At 47.9% G+C, this 25,427-nt stretch overlaps 1 protein-coding gene and 1 long non-coding RNA gene across 51 annotated transcripts in view; one reads left to right on the top strand and one right to left on the bottom strand.

Annotated features, from left to right (window-relative positions):
* LRRFIP1 (LRR binding FLII interacting protein 1) overlaps nucleotides 1-25,427 on the bottom strand; it is a 157,863-nt gene that overhangs the window by 83,012 nt on the left and 49,424 nt on the right. For 10 of the 50 annotated variants that reach the window (XM_081491173.1, XM_081491125.1, XM_081491127.1 and 7 more), the window contains exon 1: nucleotides 6,556-6,776. The exons of the other annotated variants lie outside the window; for them this stretch is intronic. In XM_081491173.1, the coding sequence (XP_081347299.1) occupies nucleotides 6,556-6,621 (66 nt within the window). In that variant the 5' untranslated portion in view covers nucleotides 6,622-6,776. Of the gene's footprint in view, nucleotides 1-6,555; nucleotides 6,777-25,427 lie in introns of those variants that run through there. 50 annotated transcript variants of the gene reach the window in all.
* LOC145506469 (uncharacterized) lies at nucleotides 7,370-8,518 on the top strand. Its single transcript, XR_014053952.1, has 2 exons — nucleotides 7,370-7,579; nucleotides 7,754-8,518. It is a non-coding gene; the product is annotated as an uncharacterized LOC145506469 (long non-coding RNA).

Below are 25,427 nucleotides of genomic sequence, written 5' to 3'. Positions count from 1 at the left end.
ACTAATCAGGTTAAAGTTTAATTAGTTATTTAAAATACTATGTTGCCATCAAAATCAAATCAGATGAGTTATGGACGATAAAATGATCATGGAATTTTATGATAAAACAAGCAGCCTTCAAAGGAGCCTTGACTTCACAAGGCCATCTGTGTCTGGGCCCAGAGGTCGAGTATTGGCATCGCATCCTCTGGTCTCCGGGGACCAGGCGTAGAAACCACCTCTCAGCAGGGTCTCAGTGGTGTTCTCAGCAGGGTCCGGGGTTTCCAAAGACTGAGACTGTCCTGAGAGGGGTCTCAAGACCAAGCTGTGAGTGCCAGCTCTGCCGCTGGCCCATTATGTGAACTTGGACAAATTACATCACTTTGGAAACCAGGTGACATGATCTCTGGGGGCTTGCTTTGCCTCTGAAATGTTCGGTCTACATAGGGGTGAATTATCTGTTACGCTGAGACTGTCCACAGTGTTCTTTTTCCCCATTTTGCTACTGGAAATCTCCTGACTTTGCATCTCAGAGAAACATACCAAAACAACAAACATTTTAATCCGGAACAAAAGTATTCATGTTACTTAACAGACAGCAGACTAATAGCAATGACCTATTCAAACGTCACAAAACAATCTTCAGCTTGGCAGCGACCTGCACTCAAGCTGATGAATAAAAACAGTGCATACTTAGGGCTTCCCTGGTGGCTCAGTGGTAAAGAATCCGCCTGCCAGCTCAGGAGACATGGGTTCGATCCCTGGTCTAGGAAGATCCCAAATGCCACGGAGCAACAAAGCCCTGGGCCACAACCACCGAGCCTGTGCTATAGAGTCTGGAAACCGCACCCCTTGAGACCACATGCCGCCACTACTGAAGCACGTGCAACTAGAGCCCACGCTCTGCAACGAGAGAAGCCACCACAATGAGAGGCCTGCGCCGCAACAAAGAGTAGCCCCCGCTCGCCGCAACTAGAGAAAGCCTGTGTGCAGCAATGAAGACCTGGCACAGCCAAAAATAAAACTAAGTAAACAAAAATTAAAAAAAAAAACAGTGCACAGTATTTTCGGTGGAAAGTTCTCCTCTTGCTGTTAATACATTTTGTTGTTGTTGTTAATGTATTTTAAAAGTTTTTCTGAGATGAGGGATGCTCACACTTCCTTCAATGGTCTCAACATATTGGAGCTACAAGCAAGCAATGGCCACAAATAACCTTGTGTGTGACTGACAAGTGATAGGTGAGAGCAGCTCGGCCTCACCTGAGCAGCGCTCCACACGACGGGTTCCCTCCAGGCAATGCATCCGGGCCCCGTGCCCTTCGAGTCACCTGCTCCGCTCAGGTTCTCCCTTGTAAACCGCATCCTTTTCTTGCTGTTCAGTCCCTAAGTTGTATTTGACTCTTTGTGACCCCATGGACTCCAGCCCAGGCTTCTCTGTCCATGGGATTCTCCAGGCAAGAATACTGGAGTAGATTGCCATGTCCTTCTCTGGGGGAGCTTCCCGACCCAAGGATCGAACCTGTCTCCCCTGCACAGCAGGCAGATTCTTTACCAATGAGCCATCTGGGAAGCCCTTCCCCACCCCCAGCCACACACACACACACACCTTTAAGGTGACACAAAACACTGACATTGTTCCTTCTTAAAAAAAGATTGGATGCTCCAGCAGCCCCATGCTTTCCCACGTAGGCAGCACACAACTACTCATGCCCTTTCCTCTGCCCAAGTGATACTCCTGGAACCAGCTAGGAAAGAACCAGGAACCCTCATTTCCGTCCTCAGCATGCTCGTCTGTTTGGATGTGGGGAGGACACAACACATGGGAATGAGGCTGGTACCCGGCAGTTCCCTCTGTGGGTCGACCCAAGTGACAGCTAAAACGTGGGTACGGCATGAACTATAGAAAAATAAAAATGCTGGCAGCTATGTGATTTCTATTCATGTCCTTATTTAGAAAAAATAACCCACTGAGTGTTCTTTCGTCTGAAAAACTACCAGAAATAGAAAGGAAATGTTAATCAAATCAAGACTTCTCAACATGCACCCAGTTGCAAGGACCTGCGTCCTAAGAGGCTGCCTTAGCAGAAAGAAGTCCCTTGGCCTGATCCTGGGGCTGTGAGGGCCCAGGGCTCATGAGACAGGCTGACAACAGCAAGGATGCTCTTCCTCCGCCTTGCCAGACCTCGCCCGAGCAGGCTGGACGGGGGTGGCAGTGACAGCACCAGCTCTGAACCAGCCTGCCTGGGGCCGAATGGGCCCCGCGGTCTGTGGCTGTGCGGTCTTGGGAAAGTCCCCCGAACTTTCTGAGGCCATCTTCGCTTTGTGTGTAAGCGGAGGTAACCAAACCGCCTCTGAGATACACCAGGGCAAGGGGAGACTTCTACAGGAAACGCTGACGAGCGCTGACGCAGAGGGGGTTTGGGAACCGCTACCAACTGAGTCTCCCTGCATAGTGTCCCTGTCACAGCAGTGAACTCAGCTCAGAGGAAGAAGACGAGCATGCCGAGGCGCCCACCAGGAGTAAGTGTGCTGGGGAGACACCCACCCACACCAAAAGCCCACTCCTGTTTCTCTCCCGGAGCAAGGGTTCCACACCCACCGGTGGAGACAAGAAAACAGACCTGAGGATCAGAAACAATGTTGCTCTGATAAGCTCTATGGCACAAACACATAAATGAAACATTTTAGTTAAACTGAAAAGTAAATCTTTATAGTAATTTAAACTGCAAAGTAGCTCTCCTTCAGAGTTCAGACAAAAGTATTTACACAGGTTTTAAAGCTGTCAACTTATAGCATGAAGGAGAAAACCACTTGAAACTCTGGCCCTCCCCTAAACAAAAACATCAGTCTCAGAAAGGGGATTTAAGTAGTGGTCCATCAACAAACGCACAGGAATTCTGAATCACTGAATCTTGGATGTAGTCAAAACGGTGCTTTGTTTAAATTAGAAGAAAGAAGTTCATTTACTTTATTTTTTCTAGATAGTCTGAACAGTAAAAGTTCTGGTAAATCCATTCCATGAAAATATGGAAATAACCTGCAAAACGGTGCTTTGTTTAAATTAGAAGAAAGAAGTTCATTTACTTTATTTTTTCTAGATAGTCTGAACAGTAAAAGTTCTGGTAAATCCATTCCATGAAAATATGGAAATAACCTGCTTTAAAACACACACACACGCTAAAATTGGGGTGCCCCAGAGTAAAAGCAGTGAAGCAACAAAAATTCCTTCTCTCTGGCCCATGTCTAACATACAGTGAGATATAACAGCCTTCCTGCTGTAACAGGTTAGTAACCCGAACCCTATGGCCAATGGGGCTCCGAGGTTAGAACTTTTAAGTATGATCAGATATTCTGGAAACACTGGCATATGAGTAATCAACCAGTCATAAACATTTCCTTTGCTGAGTCACACAGCCTGATTTTTCAAGGATAAGAATTTCCTCCTGAACATTGCCTTTTGAGCAGCAAACACATCCCACCAACATACGACCTCATAATTCTGCAGAAACTAGATAAGAACCTCACTCTTAATCAGGTAATACTGCAATCAGCTTTGTCTGAGAACACTTGAGCCGCTATAGCCACTATAAATAATGCGATTTCCTGTGCTCAGCCTAAGTGGCGGTTTAGACTGCAGGATCTGGGGAAAAAAAAAAGTGTGCGAACGAGGCTTCCGCTCCGTTGACATTAGTTCAGGCTGAACAGAAACTAATTCTTAAAGAAAAGGGGAAATTGAGTCTCCATCTTTGCCCTAGTGGGACACTCTTACTACTAAGAGAAAAGACCTAACTTACTGCTTTTATATCTTAAGTGCTTGGGAAAATGATCCATCTAAAACAAACCGAGATTCCAACACCCAGTTTCAGGCTAAGCCCAGCAGGGCCAGTCACCCTGGCGCTGTGTGTGTCCATGTTTCTACTCGCCAGGACCAGGGGACCTGGGCACAGGTACCTACAATGAGATGAGACTTGGGGGGGGGGGTGTCCACGTTCCTCCTGACAGCTTCTCTCAGGATGGGGCTGGTTGTTTGTGAGGATTCAGTGCTGCTCAGTATGTGGAAAACAGCCAGCTGACACAACCCGGCGTGAACACAGGGAAGTTACACAAGTTAAAGAAACCTGGTTTCCACACCGTCCACTCCTGCAAGGAGCCTGGACTTCCTGCTCAGATCCTGCTTTTGGCTTTGCTTGGTGAGGTGGAGCTCAACATATCCATGTCCTCCCGCCAATCCCAGCTCTGGCCTCACCCCCACGGGGCCCCGGCCCTCCTCCTCCTCCACTGGGGACCTCTGTTCCTGGGACACAGGGTCACTTAGCACTGAACACAAGCTGGCACAAACCAGTCTGAAATGCCCACCCTTCTCTGGCTGGAATACTAATGCCCAGGGTGGCCGCTGGGCAAGTCCTTCTGACACGGCCCATCCAACACCCCACCCCCACCTCACTCCACCCCACCCCACTGGTCCTTCAGCTTGTTTCCTTTCAACCACTAACATCATCTGTGGTTTACTGTGTTTTACTTCTGTTCCCCATGTTCTGCTTTAAAAAAAAATTCTTATTTTTTTGCTGTTTTTTTTTTTACTAAAAACATACAAACCCCTCCCCAACAAGCCCTCTCCCAAACAAACAAAAACTCTAACAAGTTCACAACTGACTACTGAAAACCCCTGGGCCCAAGGATGTTCCAGAATTCAGCACTTTTGGGTTTTAGAAGGGTAATAAGAGGCATACACCATATGTTCTAGAACAACTCACAGTAACAATCCTTAATCAAGTACCTTAATGGGGCTGCAGAGAAATCTACGTGCGTTCACACTAAGAAGAATAGACTGAAAACAGCCTCCCATCAGCCAAATAAATGGGACCTGGGGACCTTGGCACAGGACCCCACAATATGACGAGACTTGGGAGGAGATGCAAACAGCCTCCCCCCACTGCTGCCAAATGAATTCTGCTCACACTTACAAAAAAGAGAAACAGCCTTAGTTTTCAGAGCGTACTGGATCCTGGAATTGCGGGGAGGAGAAGGTGGGCACCTTCTCAATGAGCAGCTGTTCCAGTCTCTCCTGGCACCGGCTCCCGGCAGCACCTCTGTGAGGCACACATCTCTACCAGACCCGATCCCGGGGTAAGTTAAGGCTTAACGAGACCCTGCATCGAGCGCCGTGGGGCAACAGGTGCTGTTTCTACTCCTGCTCAGATCCCGTTCCCCACCGCCGCTCTGTTCTTCTCCGCACCCAGCAGTTCATTCCTCTGAGCTCGACTCTTGCCCAGGACTAACATCAGTCTGTTCTTGCCATCTATGGCTTGCCTAGGCGGCTCCTGGGAGCACCGGCCTTTCTCAGAGCATTCCCGTGCTTCTTTCTTCCATGGGCCCTTCCCTGATGCTGACGCAAGGCTCTCTCTGCAGGTTCCCAATTAGGCGAAGGGGTAGGAACCAGCTCCAAGGGTCTAGTTCGAGGCTGGAACCTTAACTGAGTCCAGAAGAGGCCACACCGAATGTGGACATTAAAAATACCCACCTGACAGTCCTCAGTAAGAAATGCAATTTTCAAGTGTGTGTTCATCAGAATCTGTTTCTACACCTCTTTCTGGGATTGACCACGAAGCTGAGGGCAGGGCAGTCTTATTCATCTTGAACTTTCCAGAAACACTCAGTAGTTGGTTAATTCCTGTCTGGTGAAGGAGTGATTATTCGGGGCTCACACTTCGATTAAGGTTCCACAAAGGCCCAATAAAGTGGAAATCTAGGGTCTCTCTCTCTCTACAGAATTAACTTAATAGTGTATGTCCTTTCCAAATTGCACCCTTTCACTTTTAAATATTCCCATTCATGATTAGCCACAAGCCACATGAAAATGGGTAATTACAAACCTTCCCCACTTCATCCCCTGCCGGACTCTAACGCCTTACATCCATGGTCCCAACACTAGGTGTTGAGCTGGATAACTGCAAAATCCCACAGATGAAAGGTCCCCTCCAGACGCAGAGATCCCAGGAGACCAGCCAAAGAGGATTTGGGAACTGGTGTCTTGGGGAACAAGAGAAGGCTCTAAGGCCCAGAAAAGGATAAGCACTCCAAACCACCCAGCCACTGGGGGTGCCAGCCTCAGGGTGACGGCACCGCCCCTGGGCACCAGTGCCCAGGTGCTGTGTTTTGTAAAACATCAAACTAGCAGTTCTGAGTGAAACTCTAGACCACGCGCAGGTCTCAGATCTCGGCTGGATCCGCAGACGAAACACCCAGCTGGGCAGAGCCCGTCACTGCGGCCAGAGCGGACCACACCGAGTTCCTTTTCGCTGTAGCGAGGAACGCCGTGCCGGGAAACGAGCTTTCCAGAGCGCAAGGCGGGCGGCACAAACGAAACCGCGAACTGAACCGAGAATACCCCACCCCCGCCCCGCTGCACATCCTCCCGTGGGAACGGACTTTCCCTTGCTGGGTCCTCTCCCACACCTCACCAGGCACAGACGGCTGCGGTGGAAGGTGGCGACCCACGGCCGGCCCCAGCACAGCCACAAGGTCCAAACATTCGCAGTCAGAACCAAACGTTTCGAAGACGTGTTTTCCTCTTACCAGTCTCTGAGCTTCTGGGCTCAGGCAGTCTATCTCCTGGTTCTGCGCTGCCGCAGGGTTGGTCATCCTGCCGGCTAAAGGCCACCGCTCGCAGCCAGCAGAGATACTCAGTGGACGCCGGGCTCCTGGGATCCTCGGGCTCTCAGCGCAGCCGCATGCCGAGAACGACGGGATCGCGGTGCCGGAAACTACCCGCGCGTCGGGACGGCAACCTCGCCCTCGCCCAGGCGGAGTGCGCCTCCGCGGTTCCCGGGCTCGGGCGCGGCCGCAGGGGCGGGGCGCAGGTGGCCTAGGCCGGCGGGCCAGGCCGGGGGGCGGCGCGGGAAGCCGAAGAGACGGGGCCGCCCCGCCCGCGAGCTCCGCCCCCGCGCTCCGCCCTCGCCGTCCTCCGGGTCCACAGGGCGTGCTCCGCCCCCACGCCGCGCCCCCCGGCGCGGTTATTAATCACCACGCAGCCCCTTCCGGCCCCCACCCGAGGAGGAGACCCCCGGCCGGCCCCGGTCATCCACCACCCGCGGAGGGGGAGCGAACTGAGGGGCTTTGGAAAATGCAGGAGTGGGGAGGTGCGCGCGGGGTCCGGCTCCCCTTGGGGAGGGGTCTGTGCGGGGGCGGGTTCTGCGCGGGGGCGGGGCCCTGGGGGGCGGGGCCCTGGGGCGGAGTCCTCCGGGGGCGGGGTCCTGGGGGCGGGGTCCTCCGGGGGCGGAGCGGACAGTCTCCCCAGACCCCGCCTGCGCCCCCGCCCGCCTCCGCTTCCCTCGCCCCTAGTCCCCCTCCCGCTCCCGCGCCGTCGGTGCTGGGCTGCGGCCCCAAATTCAGGCCAAATTGAGCTTCTACGGACATGGCAGCCTCGCCCGAGCCCCGCAGCATCTGCTGGCCGGGGTACCCCGTTAACGCGTCCCCCGGAGAAAGGGCCGCCTTCTAGGGCGACCAGAATGCGCGGCCCGCGGGGGTGAGAACAAGTATCCGAGGGCCGGGTGCGCCCCCCGCCCGGCTCCCGCTCAGCAAGCTGCGGCAGAAGAATGAGGTTCGGCGCGGATCCGGGGTCTCAGGGCCGGGGTTGGTGGGGGCGGGGAGGTTGGCCGCACCATCCAGGGTCCGGCAGGAGGTCGTGGGAGGCCCGGGCCGCGCGGAGGGGAGTGTCCGCGGCGGGACGGAGCCCGGGCACTCCCAGAACACGCGTGACTCGTTCTTTAAAAAGTCCTACAAGCAAATCATGGAAACGTGTCCCGACCTCGGAGCGACAGGAAGGAAGGACGTAGATTTTCATCAGACTGCCAGCCCGTCCCGGCCAAGTCCCGCGCCCGCGGCTCCCCCTGCTCCTACCCCGCGTCCAGGTGGCCCCGGCCCCTGCTGACCTTGCCCTGCGGGCACGTGTTCGACGCCCTCCTCAGAAAGAACACCTCCCCGCCTCAAAATAAAAACTTCCAACAGGGAGGCTGGCCCGAGGTCTCTGCAAAGGCGGCTCCAGCAAGCGTCTTGAGGACCACCAGTGCGCACTGAAATGTTACCTACCGTCGCCCCGTTTCCTAATCTCCACCACCCTAACCTAGCTCCCAGTAAAGTGTCAGCGCACGGCGGCCTGTGTGCGCTCACCTTCCCGCTCTGGGTTCAGGGGAGGGGGCTCTGGAAGGAAGGGTGTATGTGTGTTGGGGGGAGGCGAGGAGGGGTGGACAGAGGAGGTTCTGGGGGGACGAGAGGTTCTAATCTAGGAGGGGGTAGGGGCAGCAGAAAAGCAAGGCCGAGTAAAGACCCACAGTGGCCGCTGTGGGAGAAACAGCAGGTGTCAACTTTGATGAAGGTGAACACGGCCGCCAAGGTTTAACGCACAGCAGTGTCAGGTTGGCAAGAATAATTTTCAGAAAGACTGAAATGCATACCTTTAATGCTTTGTCTTCTTGCTATAACACTTTGAAAATCTGTTAGTGTGTTAACAGTTCTTGATTAAACATGTTGGAGAAAATAATTTTAAGTTATTTTATGTAAATACGTATGGGATTTGGGGAATCTGTGGTGGAACGCAAAGGTAACTTGAGTAACAGCTCCACAGATGAGAAGGATAACCCATTAATAAAATCGCCTTCTGGGAGCCTTCAGTTGGAATATTCTGATGTAGATCAGCAGATTCTATAGCTACTTGCCACCTGGAACCCTATGACCACATCTCCTGAGCCAAACAGGCTTCATTTGTCCTGCCGGTCACAGGGCAATGCCTGTAGGAACCTGCACCCCGCCCCCCCAAATCCCAGGTGGCCTTCCAGTCACTAGTTATCTGCTTTATGAAAACTGCATAGGGAAGTGGGCGCTGGAATTAAACCCTCTGGCTCAGTTCTTGGCCCTGTCACTGACTGTGGGACTGTGACCAAGTTACTTAGCCCCTGTGTGTTGAGTTTCATCTGAAACGCGCCAGTGATAATGAAAGTGCCCAGGGTGAAGGGGAGGGCCCCTGCCGACCACAGTCAGTGGAGCTGCCTGGCTGCCTCTTGACCCCTGTCTTCCCCCTGCCTCCTGAAACCCCCCTCAGGGCACCTGGGCCTGCCTGCCTTGCTCTGCAGCAGGAGGGAAGCTGGCTGAGAATTGGGAGAGATGGTGAGTAGCCCCAGAGAAGACAACAAACCCACAGCCCCCACAGAAGCCCACAGAGGGCCCAGCTGCAGAAGCCCCAGGTGGCAGGACACTGTTGCAGAAGAAGCAACTGGCTGATTAATTTTAGTCTCAGGAACAAACTAACAACACCGACAGTAAGATAATAATAGTAAAGGCACAAGAGACTTCTGATTCCACCCAGTAGCAGCAGCAGCTGTACCAACATCCTTCTGGACGAGAGGCCACGACATTCTGACATGTGTTCCAGCCAGCCACCCTGGGGGGACAGCTCAGACCGGTCCCAGCTGTAGGGCAAATGTCAGTCTGAATTTTAAGTGCGGCTGAATTCACACTTCTCTGTTATTTACACCCCAGGGCCCCAGAACACAGTGTAGAGGGTCTAGTCACCTTCATTTTGATATAAGCAACTCTCAGTGAAAAGGGGCCCTCCTGGGCCAGCCCCCCACAGGCCGTGCCCACCCAGCTCTTGTTTTTTAAACTCACCAAGGACACTTGTGAGGATGACTACTGAGTGGCACCTACACACTCGGTGCTGGCAAAGTCCACGCAGAAGTCGAAGAAAGTGACATTTTGTAGAATGGAAACCATGGACGTGCACTGTATTTTTACCCCAGTGCTCACAGCTTTAGGTCACTAGGCGTGTGTGTGTGTGTGCGCGTGCGCACTCAGTCGTGTCCGACTCTGCGACCCTATGTACTGTAGCCTGCCAGGCTCCTCTGCCCATGGGATTTTCCTGGTGAGAATACTGCAGTGGGTCGCCTTTTCCTCCTCCACTACGCAGAGTAATCTAAATCCTTTAGACTGGGAAAGACAAAACCAGAATCACCTAAGAGTGTCAGTAAGAAAAAATCAGACAAGAGGCCCCCAGGTTCCATTCTCAGGGAAGCTGGCAGAAGAAACCCAGGGCACCTTTGAAAGATCTGAGCCGCAAAATCGTGGGGGAGGGATGCCAGGGAGGGGTCAGGAAGAGGGTGGCCATCTGTCCTGACTGCTCCACTGTGGGCCCAGGGTCTGTGAGGTCAATGACACAGGTTCCGTTTTCCCTTCTTTTGGTCAAGATCCCCTTCTAGCAGGTTGACTCTACTTTCACTCCTTCCAAGCTGCTGGCAGTCACTCACCTGCCAGCACCCAGGCACTGTCTAAACCCAGGGACTCTGTCCTGAGAGGGGCCTCAGGTTTTGTGAAAGCTCTGGTTGTCCCGGGCACTCCTAAAATCCACCATGCTTATGCCGCTTGGAGCCCTCTCCAAAAAAGTGCGGTGTCCCAGATTGCAAAAGCAGTTCTCCAACGTGCAGACACTTAACTTCTTAAGGGATGCCTAATAAAGGACAAAAAGGTAAGTAGAATGATCTAATTTTGTTCTAGGAACATCAGATTCATAGCTCACCAGCAAATGCCACAACATTTAACCACTTTGGGGCCACACCCTAAATCATTTACTGGTCTCCATGGTGTTGGGCTGTTGCTAGGTTCACCAGCATCGCCTGCTTCTGTGGTTTGGTTCTGAGAGCTAGAGCAACCAAGACAAACCCTTCCAGGTTTGCAGGACAAGGCAAAGGGCCGGCAGGGGAGAGCAGGGTGGTTCTTGGCTGCCCCGCTCTTTAGATAGCTTGCACAAAACCATTTTTCCAAATCATAGCCATCACAGCTGTTTTTCATGAACATGAATCACCAGTCATATTGGTTTCAGCAGAATAAACATTTCTATATTACTTCTACAAACAGTGAGCTTACATGTATGTTATAACTTCCCATGAATCCCTTTGACTAAAATAAAAAAACACTCCATGTAGTAAAGGTGGTTCATGAAGCGATTACCCAGATTTGCACCTCACCTTTCAGTTTACAAAGCATTTTACACAGGCATGCCTTAGAAATATTGTGGGTTTGGTTCCAGAGCACTGCAATAAAGTGTGTCATGATAAAGAGAGTCACATGAAGGTTTTGCATCATAGTGGATAAAAAAAGATGTTTGCACTACACTGTAGTCTACTAAGCATGTAAGAGCATTATGTCTAAAAAACAATGTGTATACCTTAATTTAAAAATTGTCATTGTTGTTCAGTCGCTCAGTGATGTCTGACTCTTTGTGACCCCATGGACTGCAGCACGCCAGGCTTCCCCATCCTTCACTATCTCCCAGAGTCTACTCAAACTCATGTCCACTGAATCAGTGATGCCATCCAACCATCTCATCCTCTGTCGTCCCCTTTTCCTCCTGCCTTCAATCTTTCCCAGCATCAAGGTCTTTTCCAATAAGTTGGCTCTTCCCATCAGGTGGCCAAAGTATTGGAGCTTCAGCTTCAGCATCAGTCCCTTCAATGAATATTCAGGACTGATTTCCTTTTAGGATGGACTGGTTGGATCTCCTTGCAGTCCAAGGGACTCTCAAGAGTCTTCTCCAACACCACAGTTCAAAGGCATCAATTCTTTGGCGCTCAGCTTTCTTTGTGTTCCACTCTCACATCCATACATGACTACTGGAAAGACCATAATTTTAACTATATGGACCTCTGTCAGCAAAGTGATATCTCTGTTTTTTAATAAGCTGTCAAGGTTTGTCATAGCTTTTCTTCCAAGGAGCAATTGTCTTTTAATTTCATGGCTGCAGTCACCATCTGCAGTGATTTTGGAGCCCAAGAAAATAAAGTCTGTCACTGTTTCCATTGTTTCCCCATCTATTTGCCATGAAGTGATGGGACCAGATGCCATGATCTTAGTTTTTCGAATGTTGAGTTTTAAGCCAGCTTTTTCACTCCCTTCTCTTATCTTCAAGAGGTTCTTAATTTAAAAAGACTTTATTGCTAAAGAAATGCTAACCATCATCTGTGTGTGTGCTCAGTCCCTCAGTTGTGTCTGACTCTTTGCAACCCGTGGACTGTAGCCTTTCAGGCCCCTCTGTCCATGGGATTCTCCAGGCAAGAATACTGGAGTGGGCTGCCATGCCCTCCTCCAGGGGATCTTCTCAACCCAGAGGGGTTGAACTCTGGTCTCCTGCATCGCAGACAGATTCTTTACTGCTGAGCCACTAGGGAAGCCCAACCATCATCTGAACTTTCGGCAAGTCAATCTTTTTACTGGAGGAGGGTCGTGCCTCTGTGTTGAGGTTGTGGAAGGCTAAGAACTGCTGTGGCAATTTCTTAAAATAAGATGACAATGAAGTTTGCTACAGTGATTGATCCTTCCTTTCACGAACGATTTCTCTGTAGCATGCAATGCCGTTGGCAGCATTTTTGCCCACAGTAGCACTTCTTTCAAACTTGGAGTCCCTACTCTCAAACTCTGCCACTGCTTCATCAACTAAGCTTGTGGAATATTCCAAATCCTTATTGACATTTCAACAAATCCCCACAGGAGTACATTATGTCTCAAGAAACCATTAACACTGCTTGTCCACAAAAGCAAACTCTCAGTCATGAGTTTTGCCATGTTGTTGCTGTTCAGTTGCTAAGTCATGTCTGACTCTTTGCAACCCCATGGACAGCAGCACACCAGGCTTCCCTGTCCTTCACCATCTCCCGGAGCTTGCTCAAACTCATGTCCAATGAATCAGTGAATGCCATTTAGTCACGAGATTGCAGCAATTCAGGCACACCTGCAGGCTCCACTTCTAATTCTAGTTCTCTTGTTGTTTCCACCACATCTGAAGTTACTTCCTCCACTGAAGTCTTGAGCTCTCAAAGTCATCCATGATGGCTGGAATTAACTTCTTCCAGACTTCTGTCAGTGTTGGTATTCTGAGCTCTTCCAATGAATCACAGATGTTCTTAATGGCATGTAGCATGGTGAATCCTTTTTAGAAGGCTTTTGATTTACTTTGCCCAAGTCCATCAGAGGAATCACTATCTATGGCAGCGATAACTTAATGAAACATATTTCTTAAATACAGGGTTGCCACAAACCTTCTATTTGTAAAAAAAAAAAAAAACAAAAACCAAACACCACGGTATCTTTGAAGTGCAGTAAAGTGAAGCACAGTGAAAAGAGGTCTGCCTGTACACACGCTGAGGCCCACAAAGGTGGTATCACGTGTCCACAGAGGAACGTTGGAAGAGTGGAGCCAGGTTTTGAACCCAAGTCCAAGCCCTTAGTGTCCAGTACACTGTCTGACACAGAGGTGCTCGCTGCCCAAGCCAGCCAGGGATGCTCACTGGAACAGACAGTCAGCAGACAGGCTGCCTCCCTGGGCTCAGTTTGGACCAGTAACCCCATCTCCTGCTCCATGGGTACTGACAAAGTAATGTAGCCAGGTCAAGGTCAAGGGTGTAGCCGGCTCTTCTGGTAAGACCAGGGCACTGGTAGGAGCGTCAGGTGAGGGAGTCAGACCCTGCATGCCATTCACCTCCCAGTCAGCTGGCCCAGCTCAGGCCACAGTGGACTTGGCCCTCTAGCCAAGATCCTGACAGCCTCCAGTGGACACAAATATTGGGGGCAAGTGACTGGAAAGCAAGGGAGCTTGTTTCTGGCACACAAGCAGCTCCTGCTTACTGAGCACCCACCCTGGGCAGGGTGTCCTACAACCACATACTTCAGCCTCACGGCTGCCTCTGTGGTCTTCACTGTCCCCCAGGACTGAGTGGGCCCTTCAGGGGTGGGCACACGTGCTCACCTTGGGGAACAAAGGGCAGTTCATAAATGACGGATGGACGGATGAGTCTCCCAGGAAAAAGAGAGACTTTGATAGCTTCTCATGAACTCTTATTGATCTTGTGCATGTTATATTTTTGCAGCAATTGAGAATAGAAACTCTCTTCTAAAAGTGGCATGACTTTAGGAATTTTATTTTTTCTGCATAACTACCTAGCACCCAGCAATTCACCACACTTCTTTTTCATTTAATATATATGTTTAAAATCCCTTTGGATTTTCTAAGCAAGATGATGAGTTCGAGTTTTGGTTGGACTGAACTAGAAGCAGGGGCAGAAAGCCTTATTGGAGGTGTCCAACTGGCACTTTGGCACCAGAAGTATCACCTGGTTTAAGGTGATGAGAAAATGGTAGCATGCATATAACAGAAAATATTCTAAAGGAAGGAATCTGGGGGATCCTTACATTTCATGAATAAGAGGAGTGACAGGAACAAGCCAACACAGGGACTTCCCCGGCGGTCCAGGGGTAGGACTGCACACGGCCAGTGCAGGGGGCCCAGGTTTGATCCCTGGTCAGGGAACTAGATCCTGCAAGCTTCGATGAAGATTGACAATCTTGCCTGCTGCGACTTAGACCCAGAGTAGCTAGATCATTATCATCATAATACAAGAACAAGTCCACACAGACGATGGGTAGGTAGAGAAACAGGTAACAGAAGTGCCTTCTGGAAGCCACCATTCAGAAGGCTGGTGTGAATACCAGTGTTAAGCAAGGCAGATGTAGTGATGACAACAGGGCCTGGAAAGCCTTTAATTCGCAACTAGATAAACACTGGCTATTGTATTCTCTTGTTGAAATTCTACATTTAAGCATCTTCAGTGGATTCTGCTCATATAGTACATGACACGTGACAGCCCGGGAGGAAGACAGAAACAAGAGGGTTTTCAGGGGAGAGACTTGTTCACTTGTCCATTTGTTTCTAAGGACGGAAGAGACTAGAGCCAGTTTGGAGACTGAAAAGTGGGAGAGTCAAAAGGAGAGGGAGGAAACCAGAGGGGGCGCGGGCAAGACGGCTGACGAGGGTGGGGGGGCTGGGGGCTTCTGGACTTTCAGGACTTGGCCTGATTCTGAGCTAAGACGGGGAGGAGAAAACCGCAGTGTCCAGGAGAGGACGGACAACAAGAAGCACAGGCCTGGGGCAGAGACTGGACACCGAGCTGAGGGAGCAGAAGGGCAGGCAGCGCAGAAATCGCAGGCCGTGCGGGAGAGCTACTCTGGCCCAGCCTCGACGGTGCTGCTCTCAAGACCTGCGCCCGGAGCCCTTCCCCGGGGCTCCAGACAGCCCAGTAATGCTGGCACAGGGGAAACTACCCACATTTAAAGTAATTTCTAGCTTATTTTACTCTGGGATTAAGCTCATCTCCAGGAGTGCCTGGGAATGAGTCCGTAGCAATCCTGGGGGGAAATGTATCCATTTTTTCAATCCATTGCTCAAAACAGTTGATCCTTAGACCAAGACAAGAGTGATAACGGGCACACTCCTCATATATTGTCACCAAGGAAACGGCCACGAACACCTCCAGTAAAGTCGCCAAGGAAACGGCCACGAACACCTTCAGTAAAGCATCTCTTAGCAAAACCAATTCTGTTTTTCATGGACACAACACACTGCAAATATCAGCCAATTATTTTCTAAACATATTGAGAACAAAACAACTCAAATCCATTACATATTTCTCCATCACATAGGAAAAGGCTGAAAAGTCCCTCTAAGTCAACCCTAATTCAAAGAAAAAAAATATTTCTACACACACTTGGAAGAGTAGATTTAAAATACTTTTTATCAGAATAGATAGAAAAAATATGCTTTACTTTCAACAACTCTATTTACCAGCTAACAGAACACTTTCTGGTAAGAAATAAAGGAAATGTTTCAATATATATTTAGGAATATAAAATGATTAAAAATAGAAGGAATATTTCTTCTAGATGCTCACTGATTTATTTGACTCTGGCCTCAGTAATCTTGCCTATGACTTTAACATCTAGGAGAGATAAAAAGTGCCTAACAATCAGAACCATGAAACAAACATCTACTCTGCTCACTGAAAAATCCAGAAATCAGTCAGGCTACAAATATTATTGACAAATGTCATTCATAGGAAGGAAGTATGGGGAACACAGGAGTTTATAATCTAAATTTAAACAGTACCCACAGCAAATAGGGAAATTTGAGGGCATGTAGGATGAATTCAAAGGTTTAAAATTAGGCATTCCTGCTAAACAGCTTGACTTGAGGACGACCCGACTTCAGGACAAATAGAAACATCAGAAGTAAGTAACCTCACCTAAGGCACAGAAATCTCTAAAACAGCATCCCTAAGATAATCTTCCTAAGAAAATACATGTTTCTAAAGGAAAACAAAGGCTGTAACACACTGTGTGTGTGCTCAGTCGCTCAGTTGTGTCCAACTCTTTTGTGACCCCATGGACTGGAGCCTGCCAGGCTCCTCTGTCCATGGGATTCTCCAGGCAAGAATACTGGAGTGGGCTGCCATTTCCTCCTCCAGGGGATCTTCCCTCCCAGGAATGGAATCCACATCTCTTGTGTCTCCTGCATTAGCAGGTGCATTCTTTACACTGAGCCACCTGGGAAACACTAAAAACACAGTCCACAGCCTAAAATAAGGGTTTTCCCTTCTGCGTTTTAGCCCCTGAAATACAGTGCAAAGAAAAACCATCAACTATTAGCCCCCAGAAAGGTACCAGATTATGGGCACCTCCTTTATCACCAATTTGGATGAACCAGATATCTTTCCAGAAGATTTAACACAGAACATAAAAACCTCACCTCTGAAGAATGAAGGCTTTAGATGAACTTCAAGAGAAGTTTAAGGAAGAGTGAAGAACAGCCGTCTGGAGAGGCACGTTTGGCACGAGAGTGGAAATTCTGGAATAACTAGAGATCAAATAGCACTCCTGACCACGTCAGCTCTGAGTACCAGCCGACAAGTCAATTAGAGGCACCTTTATACCCGCCATCTCACCGGGCAGCTTCAACCCGCCTTCGGTAATGGAAGGGCGTGGTTCCCTAAGCCCATTGTAGGATTTCCAAATGCCTCTTCTGACCTGTGGGTTTGATTTTTAGTTACTCAGATTACACTGAAGTCCCTTCCTCTTATCCCCACTTCCACTGAGGCATGTGTATTAAATATGGGATTAGACTACAAGGGAACTTTTCCTTATCTATTTACTGTATTTTTAATTGAAGGATAATTGCTTTACAGAATTTTGTTGTTTTCTGTCAAACATCAACATGAATCAGCCGTGGGTATACATATGCCCCCTCCCTTGTGAACCTCTCTGCCATCTCCCAGCCCAGAGGGAACTTTAATACAAATACAGAGCAGGGTTTCATAACCGTGGCTCTATTGACATCTTGGGTGAAGTAATTCTTTGCTGGGGTGCTGTCCTGTGCATCAGAGGATGACCAGCAGCATTCCTGGCCTCTGCACACTAGGCGCCATAGCACTCCCTTCCCTGTTTGTATATTGTCACCCTGCTTGTTTGACTTATATGCAGAGTACGTCATGTGAAATGCCAGGCTGGGTGAAGCACAAGCTGGAATTAAGATTGCCAGGAGAAATATCAATAACCTCAGATATGCAGATGACACCACCCTTTTGGCAGAAAGAGAAGAGGAACTAAAGAGCCTCTTGATGAAAGTGAAAGAGGAGAGTGAACAAGTTGGCTTAAAACTCGACATTCAAAAAAGGAAGTTCATGGCATCCAGTCCCATCACTTAATGGTAAATGGATGGGGAAACAATGGAAACAGTGACAGACTTTATTTTCTTGGGCTCCAAAATCACTGCAGAAGGTGACTGCAGCCATGAAATTAAAAGACGCTTGCTCCTTGGAAGAAAATCTATGACTAACCTAGACAGCATATTAAAAAGCAGAGACATCACTTTGCCAACAAAGGTCCGTCTAGTCAAAGCTGTGGTTTTTCCAGTAGTCATGTATGGATGTGAGAGCTGGACCATAAAGAAGGCTGAACGCCAAAGAATTGATGCTTTTGAACTGTGGTGTTGGAGAAGACTCTTGAGAGTCTCTGCTGTAAGGAGATCAAACCAGTCAGTCCTAAAGGAAATCAGCCCTGAATATTCATCGGAAGGTCTGATGCTAAAGCTGAAGCTCCAATACTTTGGCCACCTGACGCGAAGAGCCGACTCATCAGAAAGGATCCTGATGCTGGGAAAGACTGAAGGCAGGAGGCGAAGGCAATGAGAGGATGAGATGGTTGGATGGCATCACCAATTCAATGGACATGAGTTTGAGCAGGATCTGGGAGATGGTAGAGGACGGGGAAGCCTGGCGTGCTGCCGTCCAGGGGGCTGCAGAGTCGGACGTGACTGAGCGGCTGAACAACACCATACTTGGTGCCAGTAGCAGTCTCCTCGCTGCCTGTGACACCAGAGGTGTCTCCAGACACTGACAGATGTCCCCTGGGAGGCGACGAGGACCTGCTTAGAACCCCTGATCTAGGGAGCTTGTGCCTTCATCCAAGACACCCACACTTAGAAGGACTTATTAACTTACACAGAGAAGTCACACCCCAACAGATCCACAGCTAAACGTGCACAGAAGTAACGGTCACGACACAAATGTTTCACCATGTCCTCTGATGTCTGTGGCCCTCTGTTTTTCAAGTAAAAACTCTCAAGTGGGGCTGGATGTTATGGTCAGGAGCAGCCAGAAAGTCAGCACTGACGCTGAAAGGTAGGAAGCAGGGGCCGCAGGGTGGGAAGAGAGAGACGGGGCTTTCAGAGGGGGTGCAGTCAGGCCACGGGCAAGGATGTGACGGTGGAGGTGGGCTGGAAGGAGGAACACAGGAAGTGAAAGAACTGAGTTTGGTTTCCTGGACCCTCTGGGAAGGCCTGATCCAAAAGGGAGGCGTGATGGAGAACACAGCCGGGGTTGGAGGCGCAGACAGGTGGCCAGCAGAGACCACACAACGCAGGAGCCCTCACACCTCCAAAGCCTCCTGAGTGAAGTAAGCCAGACAGAGAAAGACAAATATCACACCATGAAATGTATGTGTGCAATCTAAAAGAAACTATCCGGGATGCCCTGGTGGCTTAGATGGTTAGGAATCTGCCTGCAATGTGGGAGACACAGGTTCAAACCTGGGGTCGGGAAGGTCCCCTGGAAAAGGGAACGGTAACCCACACCAGTGTTCCTACCTGGAGAATCCCATGGACACAGGAGCCTGGCGTGGACACAGACCACGGCGTTGCAAAGAGTCAAACACAACTGAACAATGAACTATACAAATTAACTTATTTACAAAACAGAAATAGACTCACAGACACAGAGAAGAAACTTATGGTAACCAAAGGGGAAAGGTGGGGAGGAGGGATATATTAGGAGATAGGGATTAAGAGATACACATTATTATATATAAAATAGATAACCAATAAGGACCTACTGTATAGCACAGGAAACTATATTCAATATTTTGTAATAACCTATAATGGAAAAGAATCTGAACAGAGTATATATATATGCACATTATATATAACTTAGTCACTGCGCTCTATACCTAAAACTAACAAGATATTGTAAATCAACTAAATAATTCAATAACAAAGAAAACAAGGCAAAAAACTTCCAAAGCAGAGGTTACGGAGAAAAGCTGGATAGAATTCTTGCTCTGTTGCTCGCGAGGCTGCAGTTTTGGGCCAGTCCTGTGACCTCCACGGCTCCCCGTGTGACACAGAACAGACGTGGGCAGCAGGCAGGCAGTGGTAAGCGGTGAGACCCCAGGCTGGCACCTGCTGCACACTCCGGCTGTTATTCTAAAGTACACGGGTTATTTTTCCTGCAGATAAGGGACTCTGGAATTTACAGTTTACACATAGGCTGAGACGAGCTGCAGCTGGAGTCCCATGTCACTTAATTGGCTGGCATTAGGTTGAAAGCCCTGGTCAGCATTTTTGAGCAGTTGGTGCTTTGCCCTCTTTTTGGAACCTCCCCCTTCCAAGTCCAGACTTTTGGCTTTACTGCTCTCCCCAAAGCCAAGCTTTCGGCGTTCTTGATGTATTATGAACAGGACTCTGTGAAAACGTAGACAAAGACTGGAAGGAAATGGGAAACAAAAGAGGTGCTCTATTTAAGTGGTAGAATTGTATCGCTTTTCAGAATATCCTCAGATATTGTTAGAATGCTCTTTTTATATAATAGTTTAAGGAACTTGAACTTTATTCAGGAGGCAGTAAAGGGCCCACTGAAAGTGTTTGAATAAGGAAGTAGAATTTTGTTTGAACAAAGAACTTGTAGGCAACAAAAAAAGGTTAAAAGTCACCTTTGTTATTCTTTCCCAAAAGTTTCTTGGCTGATTTCACTATTTATTCTTCCAGATCAGCTTCAGAGTCTACTTTTTAATTTAAGCCAACCTTTTCCCCTAACCTGGGATATTATTTGAATTACTTTATGGATGTATTAACATCTTTTCAATACAGAGTCTTCTAAATCAGAAACAAGGTACCTCTCTCTCCAATTTTTAAATCTATGTCCTTTGGTATATTGTTAGAGTTGTCTTCATATAGGCCTTGCATATTTCTTTACTCCTAAATGCTATTTTAAATGAAATCTTATTTTCTTGCCATTATTCAAAAAACAAAAAAAAACTACTGTGGCATACAAGAATGCTATGGTTTTTTCGGGGGAAGGAAGAAGTACGGAAACTTGTTCCCTGAGCACATTTAATTAATTAAATAACTTTATATTGGAGTATAGTTGATTAACAAGGTTGTGTTAGTTTCAGGTGTATAGCAAAGTGATTCAGTTATTTACATACATGTATCTATTCTTTTTCAAATTCTTTTTCCCACTAGGTTGTTAAAGAATATTAAGCAGAGTTCCTTGTGCTATACAGTAGGTCCTTGTTGGTTATCCATTTTAAATATAGCAGAATGTACATATCCACCCCCAACTGCCTAACTATCCCTTCCCCCTCACCCTCCCCTCTACTATGGACATTTGTTTATATAATTACAAACACTGACTCAGTTTTAGGCTGAATTTTTGGATTAGCGTGCAAGTAGTTACAAACTCTCTTTTCAGTAGTTATACCGCTGATTTCTTTATCCTGTCTGAACAGCAGCACTGCTGTCATCATGACGTTACACCGGCCCCGACCTGCCCTGTCTTCTTCCATCAGATGCTCTGCAGTTAGGGAAGCAATAAGGACTCAGCAGCTATGTGAGTATGTGCTTGCACTGTAATAACACAGGACAGGACTACAGGCTTATTAGAACTTAAACAGCATTACAGTTGCCTAGAAAGTAAACAGAGACTCTGTTGTTAGCCACCTGATAAAGCCCCTGAAAGGAAAGAAATTATAAGGCTCAAAAAAAGACACTCTTGCCTAAAGGCCAGAATCTAATTTTAAACAATAAAAGATAAACAGGCAAAGCGACTTGAAGAAGGATTAGCACTGAAGTCAGGGAAAAGCTAATCAGTATTGTCAGCATCAGCGTATGATTTTTTTCTGCAGGGAGAGGCACCAAGGAGGAGCGACGTTCAGGTTCTGGGGCCGACACTGCCTGAGCGGAGAGCTGCATTCTGCCAGGAACCTGCTGCTGGCCTTGGCCAGTTCCATAACCTCTGTCTACACCTTGGTTCCCTCACCCGTCAGACAGGAGTAACAGTGGCAGTAACCTAGCGCATGGGGTTTATAAGTATTCAATCCGTGATTACTCGAAGTCACTATTTAAATAAATAAAACGCTGGCCGGAGGTGCAGTGCAGGAGTCTGCTTTACACAGTGCACAGTGTTACAAAGTCCTTCAAGGCACATGTAACCTAAATCTAATGGGACCAGTCACTATTCACAAAGGGATGTGAGAGTTAACTTTTGTCCCAGACCAGCTGCCCCTCCCTCTTGCCTTCCGTCCTCACCCCACTCTGGCTTCTATCTCTGCCTGTATCTCTGTGGCTCAGAAGCCACAGCCTGCTGGGTAGCTCTGGTGCAGGGGAAATACACAGGCTCGGTAAGCCCCTGCAACCAGAAGACGAACCGGAACTGTAAGTCGTGAGCTGGAGTAGGAGGAACCATGATTACTTTTCTAGAGCAAGTAGCCTGAACTTCGGGAAAGTTATTTTCCTTCAGACACTCTGAAGGAAGTTCTGCTCAGATGACTGGACTTGAACTTCACCGCCCGCCCAGATAAGGAGATACGACTGCATCTGCCAAGAAGAGGATTAGGCAACAGAAGCCCACGAACTTCTCTTTTTGGGTAAAGAGACTCTCCTTTGGTGCAATCTTTGAAAAAGAAGAAACTGTCCCACAGTGAAGCGACAAAAAGTTTTGAATAAAGATATTTAAAGTTTTCAGTTTAATATTCTATGATTATTTAGAACATGTGTCCTACATTTAGCATAAAATATAATAAAACTGGGGCTTCCCTTGTGGCTTAGCTGGTAAAGAATCCACCTGCAATGTGAGAGACCTGGGTTCGATCCATGGAGAAGGGCAAGGCTACCTACTCTAGTATTCTGGCCTAGAGAATTCCACTGACTCTAGTCCACAGGGACACGACTGAACGACTTTCACTTACTTGCTTGCTTACTTATAACAAAACTGTCTGTATCTTCTGGAATCTTTATCTCTGGAAGGAGACAAAAGGATGTGTGGGAAGGAAGTGCACACATGCTAAGTCGCTCAGTCGTGCCCGACTCTTTGTGACGCCATGGACTGCAGCCCGCCAGGCTCCTCTCTCCATGGGATTCTCCAGGCAGGAATACTGGAGTGGGTTGCCATTCCCTTCTCCAGAGTATCTCTCCACCCAGGGATTGAACCCCGGTCTCCTTCATTGCAGGCACATTCTTTACCGTCTGAGCTACAGCAAGATCCGTAAAACAAAGTACACACAGTTACAAAGGAAAGTGATTATTATGAAATATATTGTCAAAATATATTTTAAAATTGTGATAGAGTATCAATCATGGGTTTCCCTGGTGGCTCAGTGGCAAAGAAGTTTAGTTCAGTTCAGTCACTCAGTCATGTCCGACTCTTTGCGACCCCATGAATCGCAGCACGCCAGGCCTCCCTGTCCATCACCAACTCCCTGAGTCCACCCAAACCCATGTCCATTGAGTCAGTGATGCCATCCAGCCATCTCATCCTCTGTCGTCCCCTTCTCCTGCCCTCAATCTTTCCCAACATCAGGTTCTTTTCTAAGGAGTCAGCTCTTCGCATCAGGTGGCCAAAGTATTGGAGTTTCAGAATCAACATCAGTCCTTCCAATGATCACCCAGGCCTGGTCTCCTTTAGGATGGACTGGTTGGATCTCCTTGCAGTCCAAGGGACTCTCAAGAGTCTTCTCCAACACCACAGTTCAAAAGCATCGATTCTTCAGCGCTCAGCTTTTTTCACTGTCCAACTCTCACATCCATACATGACCACTGGAAAAACCATAGCCTTGACTAGATAGACCTTTGTTGGCACAGTAATGTCTCTGCTTTTTAATATGCTGTCTAGGTTGGTCATAACTTTCCTTCCAAGGAGTAAGCGTCTTTTAATTTCATGGCTAAAATCACCATCTGCAGTGATTTTGGAGCCCAGAAAAATAAAGTCAGCCACTGTTTCCACTGTTTCCCCATCTATCTGCCATGAAGTGATGGGACCGGATGCCACAATCTTAGTTTCCTGAATGTTGAGCTTTAAGCCAACTTTTTCATTCTCCTCTTTCACTTTCATCAAGAGGCTCTTTAGTTCTTCTTCACTTTCTGCCATAAGGGTGGTGTCATCCGCATATCTGAGGTTATTGATATTTCTCCTGGTAATCTTGATTCCAGCTTGTGCTTCATCCAGCCCAGCGTTTCTCATGATGTACTCTGCATATAAGTTAAATAAGCAGGGTGACAATATACAGCCTTGATGTACTCCTTTTCCTATTTGGAACCAGTCCATTGTTCCATGTCCAGTTCTAACTGTTGCTTCCTGACTTGCATACAGGTTTCTCAAGAGGCAGGTCAGGTGGTCTGGTATTCCCATCTCTTTCAGGATTTTCCACAGTTTATTGTGATCCACACAGTCAAAGGCTTTGGTATAGTCAATAAAACAGAAATAGATGTTTTTCTGGAACTCTCTTGCTCTTTCGATGATCCATTGGATGTTGGCAATTTGATCTCTGGTTCCTCTGCCTTTTCTAAAAGCAGCTTTAACATCTGGAAGTTCACGGTTCACGTATTACTGAAGCCTGGCTTGGAGAATTTTGAGCATTACTTTACAAGCGTGTGAGATGAGTGCAATTGTGTGGTAGTTTGAGCATTCTTTGGCATTGCCTTTCTTTGGGATTGGAATGAAAACTGACCTTTTCCAGTCCTGTGGCCACTCCTGAGTTTTCCATATTTGCTGGCATATGGGTGTAGCACTTTCACAGCGTCATCTTTCAGGATTTGAAATAGTTCAACTGGAATTCCATCACCTCCACTAGCTTTGTTCATAGTGATGCTTCCCTAAGGCACACTTGACTTCACATTCCAGGATGTCTGGCTCTAGGTGTGTGATCACACCATCGTGATGATGAGGGTCATGAAGATCTTTTTTGTACAATTCTTCTGTGTATTCTTGCCACCTCTTCTTAATATCTTCTGCTTCTGTTAGGTCCCTACCATTTCTGTCCTTTATTGAGCCCATCTTTGCATGAAATGTTCCTTTGGTATCTCTAATTTTCTTGAAGAGATCTCTAGTCTTTCCCATTCTATTGTTTTCCTCTATTTCTTTGCACTGATCACTGAGGAAGGCTTTCTTATCTTTCCTTGCTATTCTTTGGAACTCTGCATTCAAATGGGTATATCTTTCCTTTTCTCCTTTGCTTTTCGCTTCCTGTCTTTTCACAGCTACTTGTAAGACCTCCTCAGACAGCCATTTTGCTTTTTTGCATTTCTTTTCCATAGGGATGGTCTTGATCCCTGTCTCCTGTACAATGTCATGAACCTCCGTCCATAGTTCATCAGGCACTCTGTCTTATCAGATCTAGTCCTTTAAATGTATTCTCACTTCCACTGTATAGTCATAAGGGATTTGATTTAGGTCATAACTGAATGGTCTAGTGGTTTTCTCCAGTTTCTTCAATTTCAGTCCGAATTTGGCAATAAGGAGTTCATGATCTGAGCCACAGTCAGCTCCTGGTCTTGTTTTTGCTGACTGTATAGAGCTTCTCAATCTTTGGCTGCAAAGAATATAATCATTCTGATTTCGATGTCGACCGTCTGGTGATGTCCATGTGTAGAGTCTTCTCTTGTGTTGTTGGAAGAGGGTGTTTGCTATGACCAGTGCATCCTCTTGGCAGAACTCTATGAGACTTTGCCCTGCTTCATTCTGTACTCCAAGGGCAAATTTGCCTGTTATTCCAGGTGTTTCTTGACTTCCTACTTCTGCATTCCAGTCCCCTATAATGAAAAGGACATCTTTTTTGGTAAAGAAACCACCTGCCAAAGCAGGAGATGTGGGTTCAATCCCCAGGTTGGGAAGAGCCCCTGGAGAAGGAGATGGCTACTCACTCCAGTATTCTAGCCTAAATTGTATGGACAGAGGAGCCTGGCAGTCTACAGTCAGTGGGGTCGCATAAGAGTTGGACATGACTAACTGACAACAACAACAACAATC

The sequence above is a fragment of the Giraffa tippelskirchi genome, chromosome 5 (genome assembly GCF_054371585.1).
Source record: "Giraffa tippelskirchi isolate mGirTip1 chromosome 5, T2T-mGirTip1v1.2.pri, whole genome shotgun sequence".
In the NCBI taxonomy this organism is placed as follows: Eukaryota; Metazoa; Chordata; class Mammalia; order Artiodactyla; family Giraffidae; genus Giraffa; species Giraffa tippelskirchi.
Note: the sequence above shows the minus strand (reverse complement) of the source record. Positions and strands in the feature narration are given on the sequence as shown.